Source organism: Malaclemys terrapin, chromosome 18 (genome assembly GCF_027887155.1).
Source record: "Malaclemys terrapin pileata isolate rMalTer1 chromosome 18, rMalTer1.hap1, whole genome shotgun sequence".
In the NCBI taxonomy this organism is placed as follows: Eukaryota; Metazoa; Chordata; order Testudines; family Emydidae; genus Malaclemys; species Malaclemys terrapin.
In genome coordinates, this window is record NC_071522.1 from 6431462 (window position 1) to 6450615 (window position 19154).

The 19154-nt window shown below is 38.2% G+C and overlaps 1 protein-coding gene across 7 annotated transcripts in view; it reads right to left on the reverse strand.

The window, feature by feature from the left end:
- The window catches only part of BCAS3 (BCAS3 microtubule associated cell migration factor), a 483012-nt gene that overhangs the window by 304219 nt on the left and 159639 nt on the right, over positions 1-19154 (reverse strand). For all 7 annotated transcript variants that reach the window (XM_054008056.1, XM_054008054.1, XM_054008055.1 and 4 more), the window contains exon 15: positions 18659-18923. In XM_054008056.1, coding sequence (XP_053864031.1) covers positions 18659-18923 — 265 coding nt within the window. The remainder of the gene's footprint in view (positions 1-18658; positions 18924-19154) is intronic.

Genomic DNA, 19154 nt, shown 5'->3' on the forward strand with positions numbered 1-19154 from the left:
TGGTACTTCAGATGGATTGAAGATAGGAAAAGGAAGGCGGAAAAATCTTAATGAATGTCTCATCTTCCTAAAGACACTCAATGCTTCCTTTACCCTCCTTTTAATACCATATAACCGTTAGCTTGGGGTTTTGTGTTTGTTTTTCTACCAAGTATGTAGAACTCTGTGTTTTAGGAAAGCACACAAACAAAAAAATGATGAAATTACAAAGTGTATTTTGTGTTAGGTATCCGGTCTGCACATTATTCAATACGTTTTAAGAGAAATGGCAGGGCTTTAATGAATAACCAGCCTATTGAATAGTCTCTGAGTACGGACTTCATTTAGAACTATAGAGATTTTCCTGAACTAACTTGGGGGTAGGGGGTAATAACAAGAAAGAAAGAAAGAAAGAAAAAAAAAACCCTCGTTTAAATTAAGCCTGAGGCTTCAATTCTTTTCTCAAAAAAATCTTTGATTAGTTTCCTTGAAGATTCATTCTTGATTCATGTGGAAAGAGTATAAAATAGTTTTCTGCATTTTTGTGTAATTAGTTACTATTATATGTCATCCAGCCCCTTTTAAAAAATGTGTTCCTCACTCTGTATTCAACATAAGCAGCAACATTCAACACAGAAAACAGTGATACCTAAAAAAGGGATTCCAAATATCTATACCTTGCTTTCTTTTTTCTGTTAGGAATATGATGAGTAATTGTAATGTTGCACTGATCAAGTTCTGAACCCCATCTGCCTGTTGCAACAGTAATTTGTATACAGTACATACAAGGAATCTGTAATTACTCAATGCACTCAAACCTCAGTACCATTAATTAGCCTTCCAAATGCAAAGCTGCCACTGAATTCAATAGGATTTTTGAGTGCAGGAAAAGTGAGTAATCATAAATTAGATCTACGCTGAAAGATGCCGAACTCCCTCAACTCCCATTAAAGTTGAGGGATCCTGTGGGGCAGTTGAGGACACTCAGCAGTTTGGAGGATTAGATCCTCTTTCAGGAATCTTAAAAATACCAATACACACACATGCACAGCAATTAGTCACTGTAACGTTTGTATTTTACAGAGTGAAAGATCTAAGGAGTAGCGACATTTTTCTGAGTTGTTTGATACATTATACTATACTTTACTTTTTTACACTAAGCATTTTTCTGGTGTCTTTAATGACAACCAAAGGAAGACAAGAAAAAAAAGGAAAGAACAAAAATATATAAAGGGAAATAAAGATGCTTAAGAGATGATAAATTGGAACAAAATAGAATATTCCTTTCAACTTGTTTGCTTGTGTTCTGGGAATGCATTAAAGCAGCTTTTATTTATTTACTTTTTTTTAGAAGGACTGTACAAAGAATTGTTGCTGTAAATCCTACTTTAATTCCTGCCTAAATCATATTGCAGTCACTTTGCAGAAACTAAGACCTTACTCAATCAGAATTAACAAAGACACGATACTTGACTATATGAGGTTTGTTTTCAAGATTGTGACTTCTGACTCTTTAAACCGTTCTGGAAAACCAATCCTATATGCATTCATTTCTGTTGTTTCTAACAAAGCACTTTGTGATATTTAATGAAAAACACTTTCACTTTAAAACGTCACCGATGTTATCATTTAAAACTGTGCTAGAGTTAAGGTGCTCTCATTTAACCTATTGCAGATACTCTACACAGAAAGAAAAGTATGCATTGCTTTCAGTTGAAAATTGCATTAAAAATAAATATAGGAACAGAATCAAAGTTTAACTAATTATTCACAAGCATTGCCTACAGACTGCAAAAATCACTATCCTTTAAGGATGAAAGAGGTGTGTTACGAAGTAACTAGGTGTGGGTAAGAAGCATGACGTTTAACTTGTTCATAATTTCTAGGGCAGAAATATCTTCTGAGTTCAGATATTTTAGTTTTAAAAATAAAGTTTTACTGACTGAAAAGATACTAATTTAAATTAACCAGCCCAGTCATCAAAACACTCAACGTTTCACAGCAGAAATGAAGTCGAGAGTAAAAGATCCAAACATAACAGATTCAACCATTTTAAACATCTAATCTGCCATCAAATACCTATCAAGCTACACTTTCTTTTAAGCAAAATTTAGTTGCATAATTTTGAAAATACATTCACCAGCCATGGTGTAAATCAGAAATTAAAAATCAGAATGGTACAAAAGAGTTAAGAGAAAAATTTTAGTTACTTAGGAGTGAGCATTTTGCTTGATAATTTGACTTTTAAATAAGCTCTACTTAGTGCAGATAAATCAGGTTAGGAAAAATGCTACTTTATTTAGAAAGAGTAATAATAATAGCTTTCATTTGAATTATATTTAGATACTTTTAGTATGGAAATGTTCTATAAAGTGGTATCTCTATTGTCTGGATAATGTTGCCTCAGTCCCATCATAAAGATACAACCTTGACTTCTTAATTGCATAGCCGTGGGGATACAGTAAATGCACTCTGTAACTGGGATTTCTTTATCATGCATTCAGCAAGACCTACATTGTACATCTACTACTGGAATGAAGTGGTGTTCCAAAGATTACATTTAACAGGTCAGGTTTTTTTTAAACTTTGTGCATGCTATTGTATCTGTCCAAAAACCCAATAAAAAATCATCCCCCGTCCTCTAGCCCTTAGAAGCATGCAACTCCCATTCAGTAAATGGGAGTTTTGCACACAAGACAGTAGGATCAGGCCAAAAGAGCACAAAGAATGCAGTCAAGCATCAACATTATTTCCACAGCTCAAGCAGTTGTTGATTCACTGTCAAAGGACACAGCGACAAAGTTTAAGTCCTCCAGAAATATCAAAAGAATTTTGTATAGTGAAGAATCCTTCAGCATAGCACAGTCAAATTATTTTGCAGTATGTGTATAGGATAAATCAACACTTCAAATATACCTATTGATAAGTAACAGAAAGCAGGAATACAGTTCCAACAGCTTCCCTAAACGTCGAAAATTAGCTTGAAATGACATGCTAACTTCAGAAGCTTGTTTTCATACTGACAATTGCACATAAACCAGGCAGGGTACTGCCTGATTGACTTTTCCAGGAATACCTTCTATAGCAATCCATTCAGAAGGAACTTAAAAAAAAAAGCAACTCCTGGCACATTCATCACAGACATGCCCTCGTAAGGACTGGAGACAGAACATTTTCACTAGAGCGTCCCTAGCTGTGGATCTCTCTTCCTTGGTGATCTGCCAGTGTCTGAGTTTACTGACCTTCAGAGTACAGAGCAAGGCACATCTTTTTGGTTAAGTATTTATCTGTCTATGGGATGTCACTAGAGAGGTTTTTCTTCTGTCAGGCTTACGGGCTGTGCAAGGAGGGGCTGTTTTTACCATCTGTTGTGGGCACTTTAATTTAAGGTGTTTTTTTATGTACATCATGCCACTTCCCTGTATCTCGGCACTCCCAGGTTCAAGTCAAGGGCCAGAACACCTCCTGAAAGGCAGCTCTCACAAAAATTCCCAGCCAAATATTACAGATTCAAGAGGAAGAGAAAGTTTGGATAAGCATCCAAACTCCTGATCTGAGCTAAACCCAAATCCCAAACTTCTTGAGTGTTTTCTGCCCCGAATCCAAATTCTGCTTTTTGGATTACCATTATTGAAATTAGTTCTCTTGTTTTAGTTGAAGCTGCTGCTGAATCTTATCTATGAATGTTTACACGGAGATATATAGACAGAGAACAAACCATGAAATTAGGAGAAAATCACGGGATGTTCTTGTCTTTTTAAAAGGTATTCTAACAGCAGACATTTATTAAAAGGGGCAATATTTCATTGGATAAAGTCTGCCTACTGAGGCATGGGAAAAAATAATTCATTAGTTCTATCTTGGGTACCAATTGGCATAAAGTCTGGGATAAGAAAACCTCCTATGACCCATTCAGTGTTCTGAGCCATGTTTTTTCCCAGGCATTTTATACCACAAATACTCACAGGAGAAATGGATTAAGTTGAGGATAAAAGTGAAGAGAGAAAATAACAATGGGCTTTGTTATTACACAGAGCGAACAGGCTGTCATGTCAACTTTGCAGGGGAATATTCCCAAACCAGTCATCATTAACATACTCACTTCCACTGAAAAAAGGGAGGCCTGAAAGCGCCGGACAAAAGAAATCCCAAAAGACAAACTAAAAACAAATTAAAAGCACCATTATAAAACACAGATGCTATAAGGAAAATAAACTTCACAAGATTTACTGGTTTTTGACAAAGTTGGACATTTGTGGAAAAGACATCAGCCACAACTCCCAGGTAATGCCATTGCAAGGCTAATGTCGTTTCGGTTTTACCTCTGCCCACCCCTTTAAAAAAAAAAAAAAAAAAAAGGGCAGAATATGAAGGGTTGATGTTCTTAGCTGCTGAATGCAGTGACTGAGAATATATGAAAGTGGCAAACCACCAGGCACCAAGGTACTTCTGAAAACTGAACATTAGGTTGATGACTGCTACAGACAAACTTTTAACTTACAATTTTTTTATTTTAATTTAAAAAGTACAAACCAGAATAATGTACTGTAGGGAGCTAATCTGTAAGATTTAAATGACAGAGAGAGTTGCACATTTCTATTTTTTTTTATAATTGAATTTTTCCAGACCTGACAGAAAAGGTCTGCATTTTGATCCAAACATGCTAGAATTGTTAGTTTATAATACATTACAAAAACAAGCAGCATACTGAGTTGATTCGCTACTTGATCACATGACAATGAACTCAGTATAGATTTGGGCTTGGTCGGCAGTCGGGTGGGATACTGAGGGGCCCCTTCCTATTGAAGATGTTACCTTTTAGAACAGACAAAAAAAATTAAGTACTGGTTACTTAAGGGACAAACCTACAAAGTGTTGATCACCACCACCTTTGATCAACTAGAGAAGGGGGTACCCAGTACCACACTATCAAGCTCTAAAATCACAGGTGCACTTTCTAATACAGGAAGGGGCGTAAACACCAGAGTTCGGGTAAATTCAAACTCAGATTATATAATTCTACCTACTAAATTTCCCCTGCCGTTTCAGTTGGATATGGTATTCTTGGACTGGCTAATGTCAGCTGTTGTGGGATGATGGTGTGCACTGTGAAATTTCACTTTACACATAAGTAAGGCAAGCAGGTTTTGGCCCTATGTAAGGTTTTATATTAGTATATTGGGAATAATAAGCATTCAACTTGTTCTGTGTTATTTCCAGAAAAACATGAGGAGAACTGAACTTCTCTAAGTTATATAGTAAAACAATGTAAGATTTTTAAAAAAATTATCCTGTATTTCCTTGTGTTCTTATTCTTCCTTGTATAATTCCAATAAAACTAATAAGTAACACAATTATATCATTTCAATTCCGAAGCACTTGGTCTGCTTTTAATATCCTACTGTATTTAATAAACTAAAATTCAAACTGCAACAGATATTTTAACAAAGTTAACAACAAATATCAATATCCTGCAACTTACTGACTGTAAGTAAAACACACAATCACTTGAATCCACACAATCACTGGCAGGCTGAGCAATGAGAAAATGAAGCACGCTTAGCCTTCTTTTGCTGCCTATTGTAAGAGATTCTTCAACCACATACTCACTAATTATTTAACGCAAGACAAATACAATCCTTACTAAATATAAAAGAGGATGCTGTTAAAAAAAATCATGCATGTGGCGGTTTATTTTGTTTTGGTTTTTATTCAATACGAGAAGTCTCATAGATGAGAATGAAATGCTTCCCAGCTACAGTTCCAGGACTTTCACCCTCGTTTCTGACCTTTCCCCAGACATGTTCCAGTATAATCTGTAATCTACTAGGGTCGGAAGAGGAAACAACAGCGCCCTGGTGAGAAATACTGCCGTGTGACCCAAATAGAGAACTCTGCGGAAGCAATGCTGGCTCACAGAAGTAGTTTGTGAGGGTGTAACAGATCATTCAATAATATTTTAATTAATTAAAAAAAGAACAACACTAATTACTGCCAACAAGATGTAACATATTTAAATCTTCCCCAAAATGTTACTTTTTTCCTGGGAATTGGGTGTGCAACAACAGGAAACTTTATAGCTCTTAATTAAAATAACCGCTACTTCTTAACATTGCACAGCAACTGCTTCAAGCAGCAAACTGCTAGGAACAGGATCCATTTAACAGTCTATGTCTGAATATTTCTAGTAGCACTTTTATTAGCTACGGTGGCTATATACAGATTAGGCTCTCAAGGTCAAACTTTCTCAAATTTACATTGATGTAAATCCAGAGTAAATCACTGAGGTCAGTTATGTTTATAATGATGAGAGCAGAATTTGGCCTTTTGTCTTCATAATGTTTAAAACCACTTTTTTGCTCATCTTTTATAAAACGGCTGCATCTATTCACATGACTGTACTGGGAAAGCACCCCTTTCCTTATCTATGTATGAAAAGATGGAGCATCTGATGCCAACGGGCAAGCCTGTGTGCTCCTAACGTTCCCCTGAGAGGCACATGCACCAGTCCAAGTGTCTCCAGATACAGGGGAAAGAAACGCTCCTCTACCCTCAGTTACCTGCTTGGTGGAGGGAAAGCTCACCTCAGGCCCTGGATATTACCCCTCCAATCTTTCTAGGATTTTATACCACACCCATTGGCGCACTTCCCCACCACATCCACACACTCTCCATCTGAGGCCTCCACTACTTCCCTCCCTACACTATCTCCACTTTCAGAAAACCACTGACTGCCTCAACCACAAATTACTCTCACTGAAACCCTCAAATTCTTTCTAGCCTTTGGGGGTAGTGACAGAGGAATTTACACCATTCACTTCACCTTCCTCTAAGGATATATCTACACTGCAATTAGACACCTGCGACTGGCTCATGCCAGTTGACTCGGGCTCGGGGCTATTTAAGTGTGGCACAGACATGTTGGACTGCAGGCAGCCCAATCTCTGGAACCCTCCCACCTCGCGGGATCTTAGAGCCCAGGCTCCAGCCTGACCGTCTACACTGCAATTGAACAGTGAGCCTGTGAGCCAGCCAGGGGGTTTTAATTGCAGTGCAGATATATCCTATGGGTGAAGCATTTAAAACTCTAGCTCTGCTTGGGATTAGAACCCACCACATGGGAGCTGTACAAACTATGCTCAAACTGCTGGTGATATGCAGCCAATACTCCTACTTCTGCACATGCTTTTTTTTTTTTTTTTTTTTTGTGGATGGAAATGAAATCTTTGGAGGCACATTCATAGACACAGGCAATTGTGTGTGAAGTAGCCCTGGTACTCTTGTGTATGTACATGGTGTCCCATGTTAACAGTTGTGAGACCTCCTGTCAGGGAAGTATCCATGATCTTAGCTAACTTCTTATAAAATATCTCATTGGAAACTTGAAACTAAGATCTGTTCCCGTGACAATTTCCCCTCTCTCTCCCTCGCACCCGGAACACAGGACAAAGTTGCTTGTAAAAGCTGCATGGATAAAAAAAAAAAAAAAAAAAAGCACTGAAGCTTTTGGTTTGGGAAGAGGGGGATATGAATAAAAGCTTGCACTGGCTTTGTAAACAGATCTAAAAGTAGATCAAGAAACAGGACCAAAATCTTACTACATAATAATCTTTCAGGGTCCATTTAACTGAAAATATTGTTGGTCCAAACCTACAATCCTTAGGGCAAAACTTGCACTGAAGTGAAAAAACAAAAACAAAAACCCCTCCCTCTGATAGCCAGCTGTGGACCTCATAGCTCCCTGCAGAGGTAGGAGCAGACTGTAATACTGACACTTCAGCTGGTTCACCCCAATTGGTGATTGCCAGGGAAATCAGCTAAAATGGCCTCCCATTGGCTGAATCATCTCCAGTAAAAGCCTGCACCAGGGAGGGGATCCAGCCGCTTGCCATCCTGTCTATACCAGGATTCATACCTACAATTCTGCTCAGAGTCATGGATTCCAGGCTTGGTTATTCATAATCACCGAGTTTACTTGTCCGTTTGTAGATGTTTTATAGCAGTGTATCTTGGATTGGTGGTGCAGGGCTTGGGGAGACAGGCATATGCTGTTGCTGCTTCTCTTCCATTTTTCCCTTCTGTGTGTAAATTTAAAGGCCTCTTTGTATCGGTGGATCCTTGCAAGAAGTTTGGATGACATAGGCAAAATTTAGACAATGAGGGCCCTTAGTCCTGGTGCCATTGGAAGGCAAAGGGCTTCCCTGACCCATGGAATAGAATAAACTGATCATTAGGAACTACTGGAGTTTTGGCTGTGGGAGAACAAAGTCCCTCAGCATGAGACATGGGACACTTTTGCATTAAAATGTGCAAATGATTGGCCTGGTAGCCTCTTGGATGACTTGTCTGTGTGCAGTAGAGAACAACCTTATTGGGTGGAGTACAGGGAGAAGAAATAAAAGCATGCCCACCCCAAGTTTTAGCTTGCGGATACCTAATATTAAGTATTAGTTATATACAGACATGGAAGGATTCGATTTTTACTGGTAAATATCAATATCAATTTCACCATGCACGCACAAACTGACAAAAAATATCTCCATTAATAACAATCAAAATTTACAGGTAGGCAATGTAAGAAAAATGCTGCTTAGAGTTTGACTTCAGGATATTTACTTTGTATACTTTGACATCTGATTCTGACAATTTGTGTTTAATGGTTATAAAGATTTAGCGTTTTGAATCTCAAAGTCTACTGTCATTAAATAATGATTGTCTGACACTCTCCCCAAAATTTTCCTGCAAATGTGAAAATTGACATTTATAAAAATTAAAATATGCTTTATAATAAGCATTGATATTATGTCAAAATTATAAAAAAAAATCAAATTCTGCCAAGCCAATTTATGTATGTTAATAAAGTTATGGTTGCTTTTTTGTCACTTTTTCCTTGTACTAATGTCCATGTCCGCCTCCCCCCCCCCCCGGCCCCCGCTATGTCTGCAGCAATTAGCACAAACATTATTATGTTTAGAGTAGTTCTAGGCAGATATCTGACCCAGGTTGCACACACTTTACTTCTTCTAAGTTATAAAACAATGTGCTCTGATAACCATTGCATATGAGAACCTGAGAATATCATCCATGGAAAATTATAACAAAAGTGACTTGTCTAAAACCCACAGAATATTAAAAGTGGGGGGGAAAACATAGGAATCTCTCTCTCTCTCCTCCCCCTTCTCCCCCCCTCCCCCCCCCCCATCAGCTCTGCTTTTTTACCCATGACTGCTAAGGATGTTTTCTGGCTCTGTGACAGCATCATGACTCAGGTCATGAGAAGTGTCAAAGATGCATTTCCTTCAGATGGGAAAAAAGCAACTGATTTTAACAGCCCACAAAGACTAAGCAAATAGAATAAGCCAAATCAGCACATTTAAGAAGAGTGAAGATAAACCTTTTAAAAGACACAAGTATATTTTATTTCCAGTCTTAACACTTCAGTTCTTCCCTAAAATGTTTGCATTTTTAGGCTCCAAAAAAGGCATAGTTGATTTAAATACTTAAGAATAAAATATTCACGACAAGATCAGCACCCATTTACTGCATAATCAATCATTGATTATAAACAAACACACAGAGTTTGCTGCAACCCTGCAGGCTGAAGGGCTATATATTTCATGCCCCTGCAACAGTGGTAGGTGCTGTTTCCCTGAGGAATACACCACTGGGGAAAGCAGGAAGTGTTTGCACCAGTGCCCTCCTCTGGGTTCCAACAGGGAAGGGTATCTCCCGAACCTCATACCATCTATTCCCTTCTCACCACAACTCACCCACTCTAGCTGCCATCATCAACAAACAGCTATATAACAAGAATCTCTCATCCTACCTCATCAAAACCTCAGCTATCAAAACACCACCTTCAACAACTGTACCTGTGCCGCATATCCTTTCACACCTGACTTACCCCATTCTCTACAAAATTATGGCAACAGCCTTCTCATCTCCTGGGCACCTGCTGCATCATTGCCTCATGCCAGCTTTTACATCTTTCTCAGCAATGAAAGCATCCTTCTGAAGGTGGTTAATGAACTCCTTAATTGTACTGATCACAGCTCTCTCAAACTACTCATCTTCCTCGACTTCCAAGCAATATTTGAGATTATCAGCCACATTATCCTTGAGAACATGCTGTCCTGCTCTTCTTCTCACCTGGTTTCACTCTTATCCCTGTTTCTTTACGTCTGGTGGTAAACTGTGCTTCTGACACTAACCTACTGTTCTATAAAGCCCCTTATGGCACCGTACTCTGCCCTTCACCCGCTACTTCTTTTCACCCAAGCACATTATTTCAAAGTTTAAACTTGGCGATTGCTTTTATTCTGATGACACACAACTCTCTCTTTTAAAATGCAGTTCCGCTCTGAAAAGCAGCTACACGAAAAAGTAATCAGTCATTATGCAACAGCTCTCTCCCTTTGTGTAGTCACCTCAAGTGTCCATAGTAACAACAACAGATTTTCACTACTTTTTACTCCTGCAGAGCCAATAAAGCTGTGGCTTCTATTACTTCTTGTACATCACAAATATAATAGTTCACCAACTTTCAATCCGTAAGAAATGTGCAACCCCATCAGAGACAATCAGATGATAATGGGTGTCGCTGAGGGCTTAATCAGCAGGATAAGCTTATTACTGGTGATGTACAAGAAGAAAACAATCAAACTTGACTTTCACAGCTCAGTTCATGGGAAAAACATCTTTTTATTTGTGAATTGTGCACATTTGATAGGAAATAATTGAGGGGGAAAACAGAAATAATAAACAAAGAACCTCACCGTGCCATTTTACTGGGTCACTTTTCAGAGCAGAACTCCATTTTACTCAACTCCCTCTCCGCCTGCCTCTGACAAATCAACACCTGACCGTATAGAAATGTTCTTTATTTTGATGTCACCAAGACCGAGACCATCCACCTTTGCAAGAAAATTTCCCTCATAACTGTAGTGCCATTCTCAACTCTAGCCTTTCTCCCACCTCTCAGTTCTGTCACTGACATCTTGCTCTGCTGTGCCATTACTCCTCTGCAAGTCCACCTATAAAAATGTCCAAAACATAGTTTGCATCACCCATTGCCTTGACCCTTCCGCTGCTAAATCGCTCAGTCATCCATTTGTCACTTCCTGCCTCAGTAACGACAATTCCCTCCTGAAACAGTTCTCATCCAAACTCCAGTCTGTTCAGAATGCTACCATGTGCCTTTTTCACATGTACATGTAAATGAGACGTTTGCCCGGTTTCTGAAACCTGCACTTGTTCCCCCATCCACGTCCATACCCACTACAAAAGCCCCCCTCTAAAACACCTCATGACCATGCCCCCCCATGATATAATTTTCTCAGCCTACATCCCTACCTGACCTTCTGCTGTGCTAAATTTTGGTCTCTTGTCAATCCTCCACTTCCTCTAGCTGATGTAATGGAGCTTTTGCGTCCATTGCAGCAACGACCCAGCAGATACTACCAACCTTATCCACTTCACTGATTCATTATCCGTTATTATAATACAGCATATTTACAACCAGTAAAGCAGCTGCCCAGTACCCAAATTTGTGCTTACAGTTAACAACCGTTCACATATGTCCTAGTCTATTCTCTCATCTACTCTAAATTTGTAATCCACTGTCATACTGTAACTGATGGGTATTGTGTACTTTCTGTACAAAGTTCCTGGCCAAGAGATCCAGCGTAACACCTGGAGTTTTCCAGAACGTAGTGGCCTACACCAGCTGTCAGTGTGGTAATTACTACAAGGTGATCCAAGACTGCCAGAATATGGTGGGGGCGGAGTGGGGGGAGAGAAATCTTCCTACCTCTACAAACACACTCAGAACCGGAAGACTTGTAAAGAACCGAATCATGATACATTTTAAGTAGTCCATTCTCCAACTCGTACACAAAGGATTTACTTGGGTAACACTCATCAACTGCAACATAAATCCCCTTTGCATTAATAGGAAAAGAAAGAAGGCCCGCTTTTCTGACATTTGGCATGCATAGTACTAAAGATAGAAGATAACCAAAAGCATATTATTTTAAAAAGTAGTTCACCTGGAGTGTTTGCCAACATAAAACAATGAGCTATAATCTGATGCCAATTCTTCCTAAGGCTCATGTAAAATAATTTCTGCTAAAACTTTTCAGACATCAACAAATGGATGTAACTAAGTTTCCAACTCATAGACAGGCAAGGTAAACAGGATGATAAATCAGAATATTCCTATGGCATTCATACAACATCAACCTAAATCAACAGAATACACTGAGAAGCTGGATTCATTGCACTGATAAAGTTGAGAAAACATCGCCCTCTAGAGGGTGTCCAATTAACCATTTCAGTTCAAAGGAGAAGGCCTTTCTTTCTGCCACCCAATGTAAAGAATGGTTGTGTGAAGAAGAAACAAATTAGGATTCGTGGACAAATTTAGAAAATAAATTATCTGAAATCATATTTAAATAAATCATATTTTATTACAATACAGATCTAAAGTGACTTGTTTGCATTCATCAAATGAATAGGCATTTCAAATAGATAAAGAGTCAGGCCCACAATATGGCGTTCTTTAGTGTATCTGTGAATTTACAAAAACTATTTGTACCAGATAAAGGCTATAATTTACAAGAAGGCAAAATAAAAGCCTACAAGAGACATTTCAAATAGGCTGCTTTTGATTCATGTTTATAGTGCTGGCGATTAAGTTAAACTTCGAAGGGAATTGCCCTCCAGTGCTTTAAGTTATTCTACAGCTAATTTTCTTTCAAACTATTTTTGTCTGCCTCTCTCTAAATAGGTGGTTTCTCAAGTGAGTGTTACTTAAAGGAAACCAATCTGTTTTTCAGGAAGGCTTGATGATGTCACTCCTTTCAACTCTGCTTTCCCATAAGAATTCTTCTAATAAAAAGGAGTTTCACTCTGGGAAATAGTGAAAAGTGACATGGAAGTATTTAAAGCATCTGAGATGTGTATGTTTATCAGACTGTTGGATTTTGCCTTTAATGATAGAGCAACCACTACAAATGAAAGACGAGACAAGGATGTGTGAGAAGACCTACTGTCTTAAAAAATAAATAAAAAGAAAAAAGACTTTACAATGGAAAGTGGATTATTCTGTACAATGTAGAAGGTTTCTAAACAGTCAAATCCATGTATGTATAAGACTTGTTTTCCTCAGTTCTAAATTTATGTACTGTATTTCAGCTGAGGCGTAAAATTTAAAACAGAACCAATCTGTGTATGATTGATTTTTTTGGCAAAAACTACAAAATCCAAATGAAAAACTTCAATACACAATTAAATGATACAGAGAAAACAAGCTCAAGAATCATCATATTATTATTGATGTTTCTAAGTAGGTGGAACTGCACAGTATAAGGTTCAAATGTGTGGTTAGTTTAGGTTTACACTTGTGATGTGGTCTCACTCAGGAAAATCGCTGATCAACAAAAAGAAGAAGCCATGAGTAGGTTAAACAAGACCTTTAATTTAGTGTCAATGGGGTGAACAAAATAAATTATATACTATATTGTAATTTTTACACTGGATGATAAAAACATTGAGCAGCTGCATAGGGCTTTCCATTTTCAAAGTGAAGCATTAACATTTTAGGGCTAAATGCTACCCTTGGGCATGTACACGCAGCTGCCACTGGAGCTAACAGGAGCTGCACATGTGTAATCAAGGGCAGAATTTGCCCTTAACTATTTAACGAGGTAACTCACACAGTGTGCCTGTGAGACAGGTGAGTGTTACCATTCCCACGTCACACATGGGAAACAGCCATGCAAGACCCAATTCTGCTCTTTCAGTCCACTGATGTCACAATAGTCCTATAATAGTAAAAGCCCATAAAAGGACACTAACTTAACTCTGGTACCACTGACAACACTATCTGGCAACCCAACTGAATGACAAAAATACACCATGGGTGGATTAACAGATAAAATAACCTAAACAAAATCTGTGTTGGCTATAAAAGGTGCAAAGGAAATATCTCTTTATCAACTCTTAGTAAACAGTTTCCTTTACTTCATTCTGCTAAAAAGGAGCAGAGGCAAACAAGAGTAAAGCCAAAACATGATTCATTTAGAGATGAATCCCACCCTGATAAAGGTTTACATTGTGTGGGTAAACAATTTGTAAATCGTCCTGAATAAACCGTAAATAGATTGTTTCTCTACTATACATAACACAAGTTGGTTTTTTTTTTTGTTTTGTTTTGTTTTTTTGAGACACTAGTAGTAAAAAGCTAGCTGGAAAAAAATTACCAGGATTGTGCTCAGAAAATATTTATAGCCATAAAAAGCAAGCTCAAGTTAATGTGAATGGAATATAATTCTTTTGTTAGTCCAATCAAAAGGTAATATGCAGGCTTTTTGGTCACTAAAATCCATTCTTCTGGGGTAGGATTATATCAATACCATTTTAATATGAAAGAAGTATTAACAGAAGGATTAACAGCAATGGTCTACAAATGTACTGAAGTGCTATGCAAGTTTCTACATCTTAAAGCTTATTCAAATATTTCTAAATTGCATGTGATCCTTCATTAAAATCATGATGTCACGATTGCACAATCAAGAAAAGCCAACTGACAAGGATACTGTATTAAAATCTGTTTGTCCTTCTTTCATTTCATCAACAATAAGTAAAACAACACTTACTGTGACATCTGTACATAAGCAGCTATGCAAAATGCTCAACATATACAAGTTCTTCACCCAGTATATAACTAATATAAAAGAAGAAGAGAGTTCTAATTTATAATTTACTGTGGTTTTTAACTAACTCTGAATTGCATACTTACTTTCCATACTGCATCTTTTGCAGAAGCACAGAATTAAATTATATATGATATTTTGAACTTAAAATAGCATCTTTCAGCAGAGGATCTCAAAGCAATTTACAAACATTAATTAAACCCTACACCCTTAAAACAGATTATTATTCTCATTTTACAGAGGGGGGAAAATTTACATACAGCTAAGTAACTTCCTCAGGGTCACACAGCCAATTAGCGGTAGAGCAAGGTATAGAACCCAAAGGCCACTCTTCTGCTCTAACCACTAGACCTCACACGCTCCACGAGACAACACTAACTCCTTCAAATGAAAACAGTGCATAATATCTGTCTATTTAACAGTATATTATACCAAGGAGCTGTTACGATCCTAAATCCTTCTTAGTTTGTGGATTAAAATAGTCATCACAGTTTTCTGTTAATCCAGCTTCTACACATGTGGACCAAATCCTTGCAATGAAAGTCCATTGTGAACTTCAGTTAATTATGTTTTTCAAGTATATGATAAAAGTCTTTAAAAGGCACATAATCCAGATAGGTAATAGGTGCCTATGTAAGAAAAAGCTCCAAAAATAGGGACTGTCCCTATAAAATTGGGACATCTGGTCACCCTATTTAGAACTAAACTGATTTTATCTTAATTTCTAGGACTTGATTTAAAAAAAAACGTATGTACATTTGTTTCTGCTCTGAAATGTTGTATCTAATTTTGATGCAGAACAAGGTAAGGCTCAGAAATTTAAGCAGTGGCCAAGCCATCTCACTTTTTAAAAAAAGAAAAACACCGCATCCTAACACTACACAGTTACTATATACTCCCATGCTAATTGCATTAGGTGAACATAAGCAGCTGGTGGCATGGAGGGTGGCAGGTGGAGAAGCAAGAGGGCATAAGAATTTTTAAAGGCTTTTGCTTTCTTGTAAAAGGCTGCAGTGTTCTTTCCACATGCCTACCCACATCTCACCAGTGACACACACTATTGCAATTCAGTACAGCAAACCACCAACCTTTCAGCATCAAACAGTATCCCTGGTTCATTCCTTAGACAGATCCCAAAATAAAGTACATACTTAGTCAAGAGAGTCTCTCTCCAGATTAACAACAAGGAGTCCGGTGGCACCTTAAAGACTAACAGATTTATTTGGGCATAAGCTTTCGTGGGTAAAAAACCCACTTCTTCAGATGCATGGAGTGAAAATTACAGATGCAGGCATTATTATACTGACACATGAAGGGAACGGAGTTACCTCACAAGTGGAGAACCAGTGTTCACAGGGCCAATTCTCTCCAGATTGTCATACCTCTTTCCTCAAACTACGAAAAGGGGCTAATGATATACTAGCTCCAATTCCTCATTCACCCTCCTTCTTTCAATCCCTGTTTCCCAACATTCCCCATCCCTACCTAAGCTTCAGGAATAAAAGGCTGCACTGGGACCTCCATGTGGCAATACAAGTTGCTAATCTTTTGCCAACTGACTCGCCTTGCCATAACTTTGACTGCAGTGACACCCAGACTGTTGTTACGAAAAAGGCTTCTCTTCCACATTTCTGGAAAACATCTCACCAACTCAGCACTCATCTAAGTTAAGAGACTCCTTTTATTTTTTTAAAGTAATTATTCAATACAACTGTTTATAATTTTCACAGAACATTTTCAAATCAGGTATATAAGGGTTTGTGTATAATTTCAGTGAATCCATAATTTGAGGCTTCTAAGAACTATTAAGAGACTGATGGATATATTTACTTAAACATCTTGGCCAAGATCTTCAGAAGCAAGTAGTGTTTTCTGAGTGCCTCAATTTTGAGTACCCAACTGAAGATGCCTGAAAAGGGCCTGATTTTCAAACACATAAACCCTGAAAATCAGGCCCTATTAAAGATGTCTCGAAACAAACACTCACAAATAGAAGCACCGAAACTCACAAGTCACTTTTGAAACACCTGGCCTCTGTTTCTTTGGAAATACCACCACGCTGTGGTGTGAATGTGTTAGCTTTTTCTCCAGTTCAGAAAATCTGCCCATTACAGAAGTCTCTGGGCATACTAATCAAAGCCAAATGAAACCTCTTAGTTTCTTTTTGAATATCAAATGCTAAATCTATTTAAAACTTCAAACCGGTAAAGACGCAACTTACTGTAATTTCTCTTGACAAAAAACAGACTCGGATGGATGAAAGGTACAGAAGTTGAGAGTTCCTTCCTGTTCTCTATACGATGTCAATTGTTAAAAATGACTGGATGTGTTACAATAATTATTTACAGCAATCTGGTGTCTGCTTCAAGCATGTCACACTGAACTGCTGTGTGGTAATGAGAGGAATAGGCTATAACTGTGAATGTATAAATATATCTAGGAGGAATAAGAAGGTACAGATATTTCTGGCCACCTCTTGACTATCCCAGGACGTCAGGATCATGATAGGTGATCCTGTAATAGCAATAAAGGAAATGCTATTCATAGAGGCAAGGTTTTTAATCCATAAATCCCGCCACATTGGAGAAGCCCCAAAAGGGAAAAAACCTCAACTTTTAGCCTGTGAAGGAGTGCTCATTCCCCTAAAAACAACAGGCACTGAAAAGGTCTCTGTGTGTCAAGAATCCCACAAAAACTATCCTGATGGCACAGAGGGCAACCATGAAGGCAGGAAGGGTGAGGATTTCACAAGTGCCTGTACTGTACCCTTCCACTAGTGTTCATGATCTGTCCGGCCCTTTGAACACCCTCAGACTGGCTGAAGGGATCCCCTAGCCTTTCTAACCTCTTGCTCTTGCTGACACCATAAGAGAGACCTAGGTTTCCTCTTACACATCAGCAGAGGGGACTTATTCCTATTAGGGGAGGGGAGCTACAGGGAGCCCCAAACAGGCCCTTGTTTTTAAAATTAGATTGATATTGGGCTGGTTAAATGAAAATTACCTGTGACCCTCACTATTTACAAGGGACCAGCAGGAATAAACAGCAATCATTCTAAATCCAAACAACAATCAGCACGCCAACAAATTACACCATCAAAGAGAAGGGCAAAAATGAACAGATGGTTCCAAAATTCACAGCCTAGGGCAGAAAGGAAGAAACTGAGGGTAACTAGGACTGAGGATACTATTATAATTACACCCCAAAAGTTTTGATTTCCCTGGGGGTGGACTCTGCTTTCTATATGGTTTCTATATTGTTCATGGCCTCTAAGAGCAACACATAATCAGAGTGGCTGTGGAAAGGCAATTCTTGAAGGATTTTCTTTTTTGTAAATTTATCAACCACACTGTTAAAAGAAAAAAAAACTAAGGGGGAAAAAAAACCACAACAACACTGTCCTGTCAAGTTCATTGCACCTGGCTTTCATGTTTTCCCCACAAACAATACATATTTATCTTCTGGATGTCCAGATGTGCTCCATGACCATCCAGGCTGATGAGCAATGAGATTTTTAGATAACCAGATTAGTGACTTTGTGATAGCTGTGAAACAAAATCTGAAACATTAAAGCCCCTAAACCTTTTAATTTACAATGGAGACTATTAAAATGTGGATTTCCACATAGTTTATTTAAGTAGGTTCTAAGTAATAAACTCTGTCTTGAGTATTTATAGGGGACCTATCCCCTTAATATCTAGGTACCCTGTAAATTTATACTTTAATATAGATTTCAGGTACTGTATTTGCAGCAGTTTAATACAAGGCACAGTGGCATTTTTAATAGCATCATCTGTATTGGGAAATACAGATTATTTAAATCCAATGTTACTGGAATCCACAGTGAAATCAATATTTTCTTTTTTCAGATACTGCCGACTACTGAACATGGGATACTACAAAAGCAACGTAGTGACTTGACAGAATAGGTGTGCCAGACAACATAGAAGAAAAATGAGATTTACCATGAAGAGGTGAGCCAGATGGGCTGCTCGACAAGCCTGGGACAGGGCTACAGCGGCCTCCTTGTTTAGATGTCAGCTCCTGCTCAATCTCCTCCAACCCTGCACTCTTCTGGAAACGGCTCATGCGGTTTACCACCCGGGGCGACATGTGAGTGCGGACACAGGGCTGACCACCATAAGGATTGATGGGGAAGACATGGGAAGTGCCACGAAGAGTGCTGACCACCACCCAACGACAGTCATGGCTGAAGGAGATATCTTGTACCTGGAAAAATGCAAAGTTACATAGATATGTAGGTGTCATTTCACAACCTTTCTGAAACAAGTTGGGTATCATGTTATAATTGAAGACACAAGTCTGAACAGAAAACATTTAACTTAAACTTTGGCTTTTTTAAGTCAATAGTTTGATTTTATATTTCTAGTGAACAGCAACCAACGATCTTTGCTTTAATACCGTTTAACACAATCCCACACCTTGAATCACCTTGAAGAA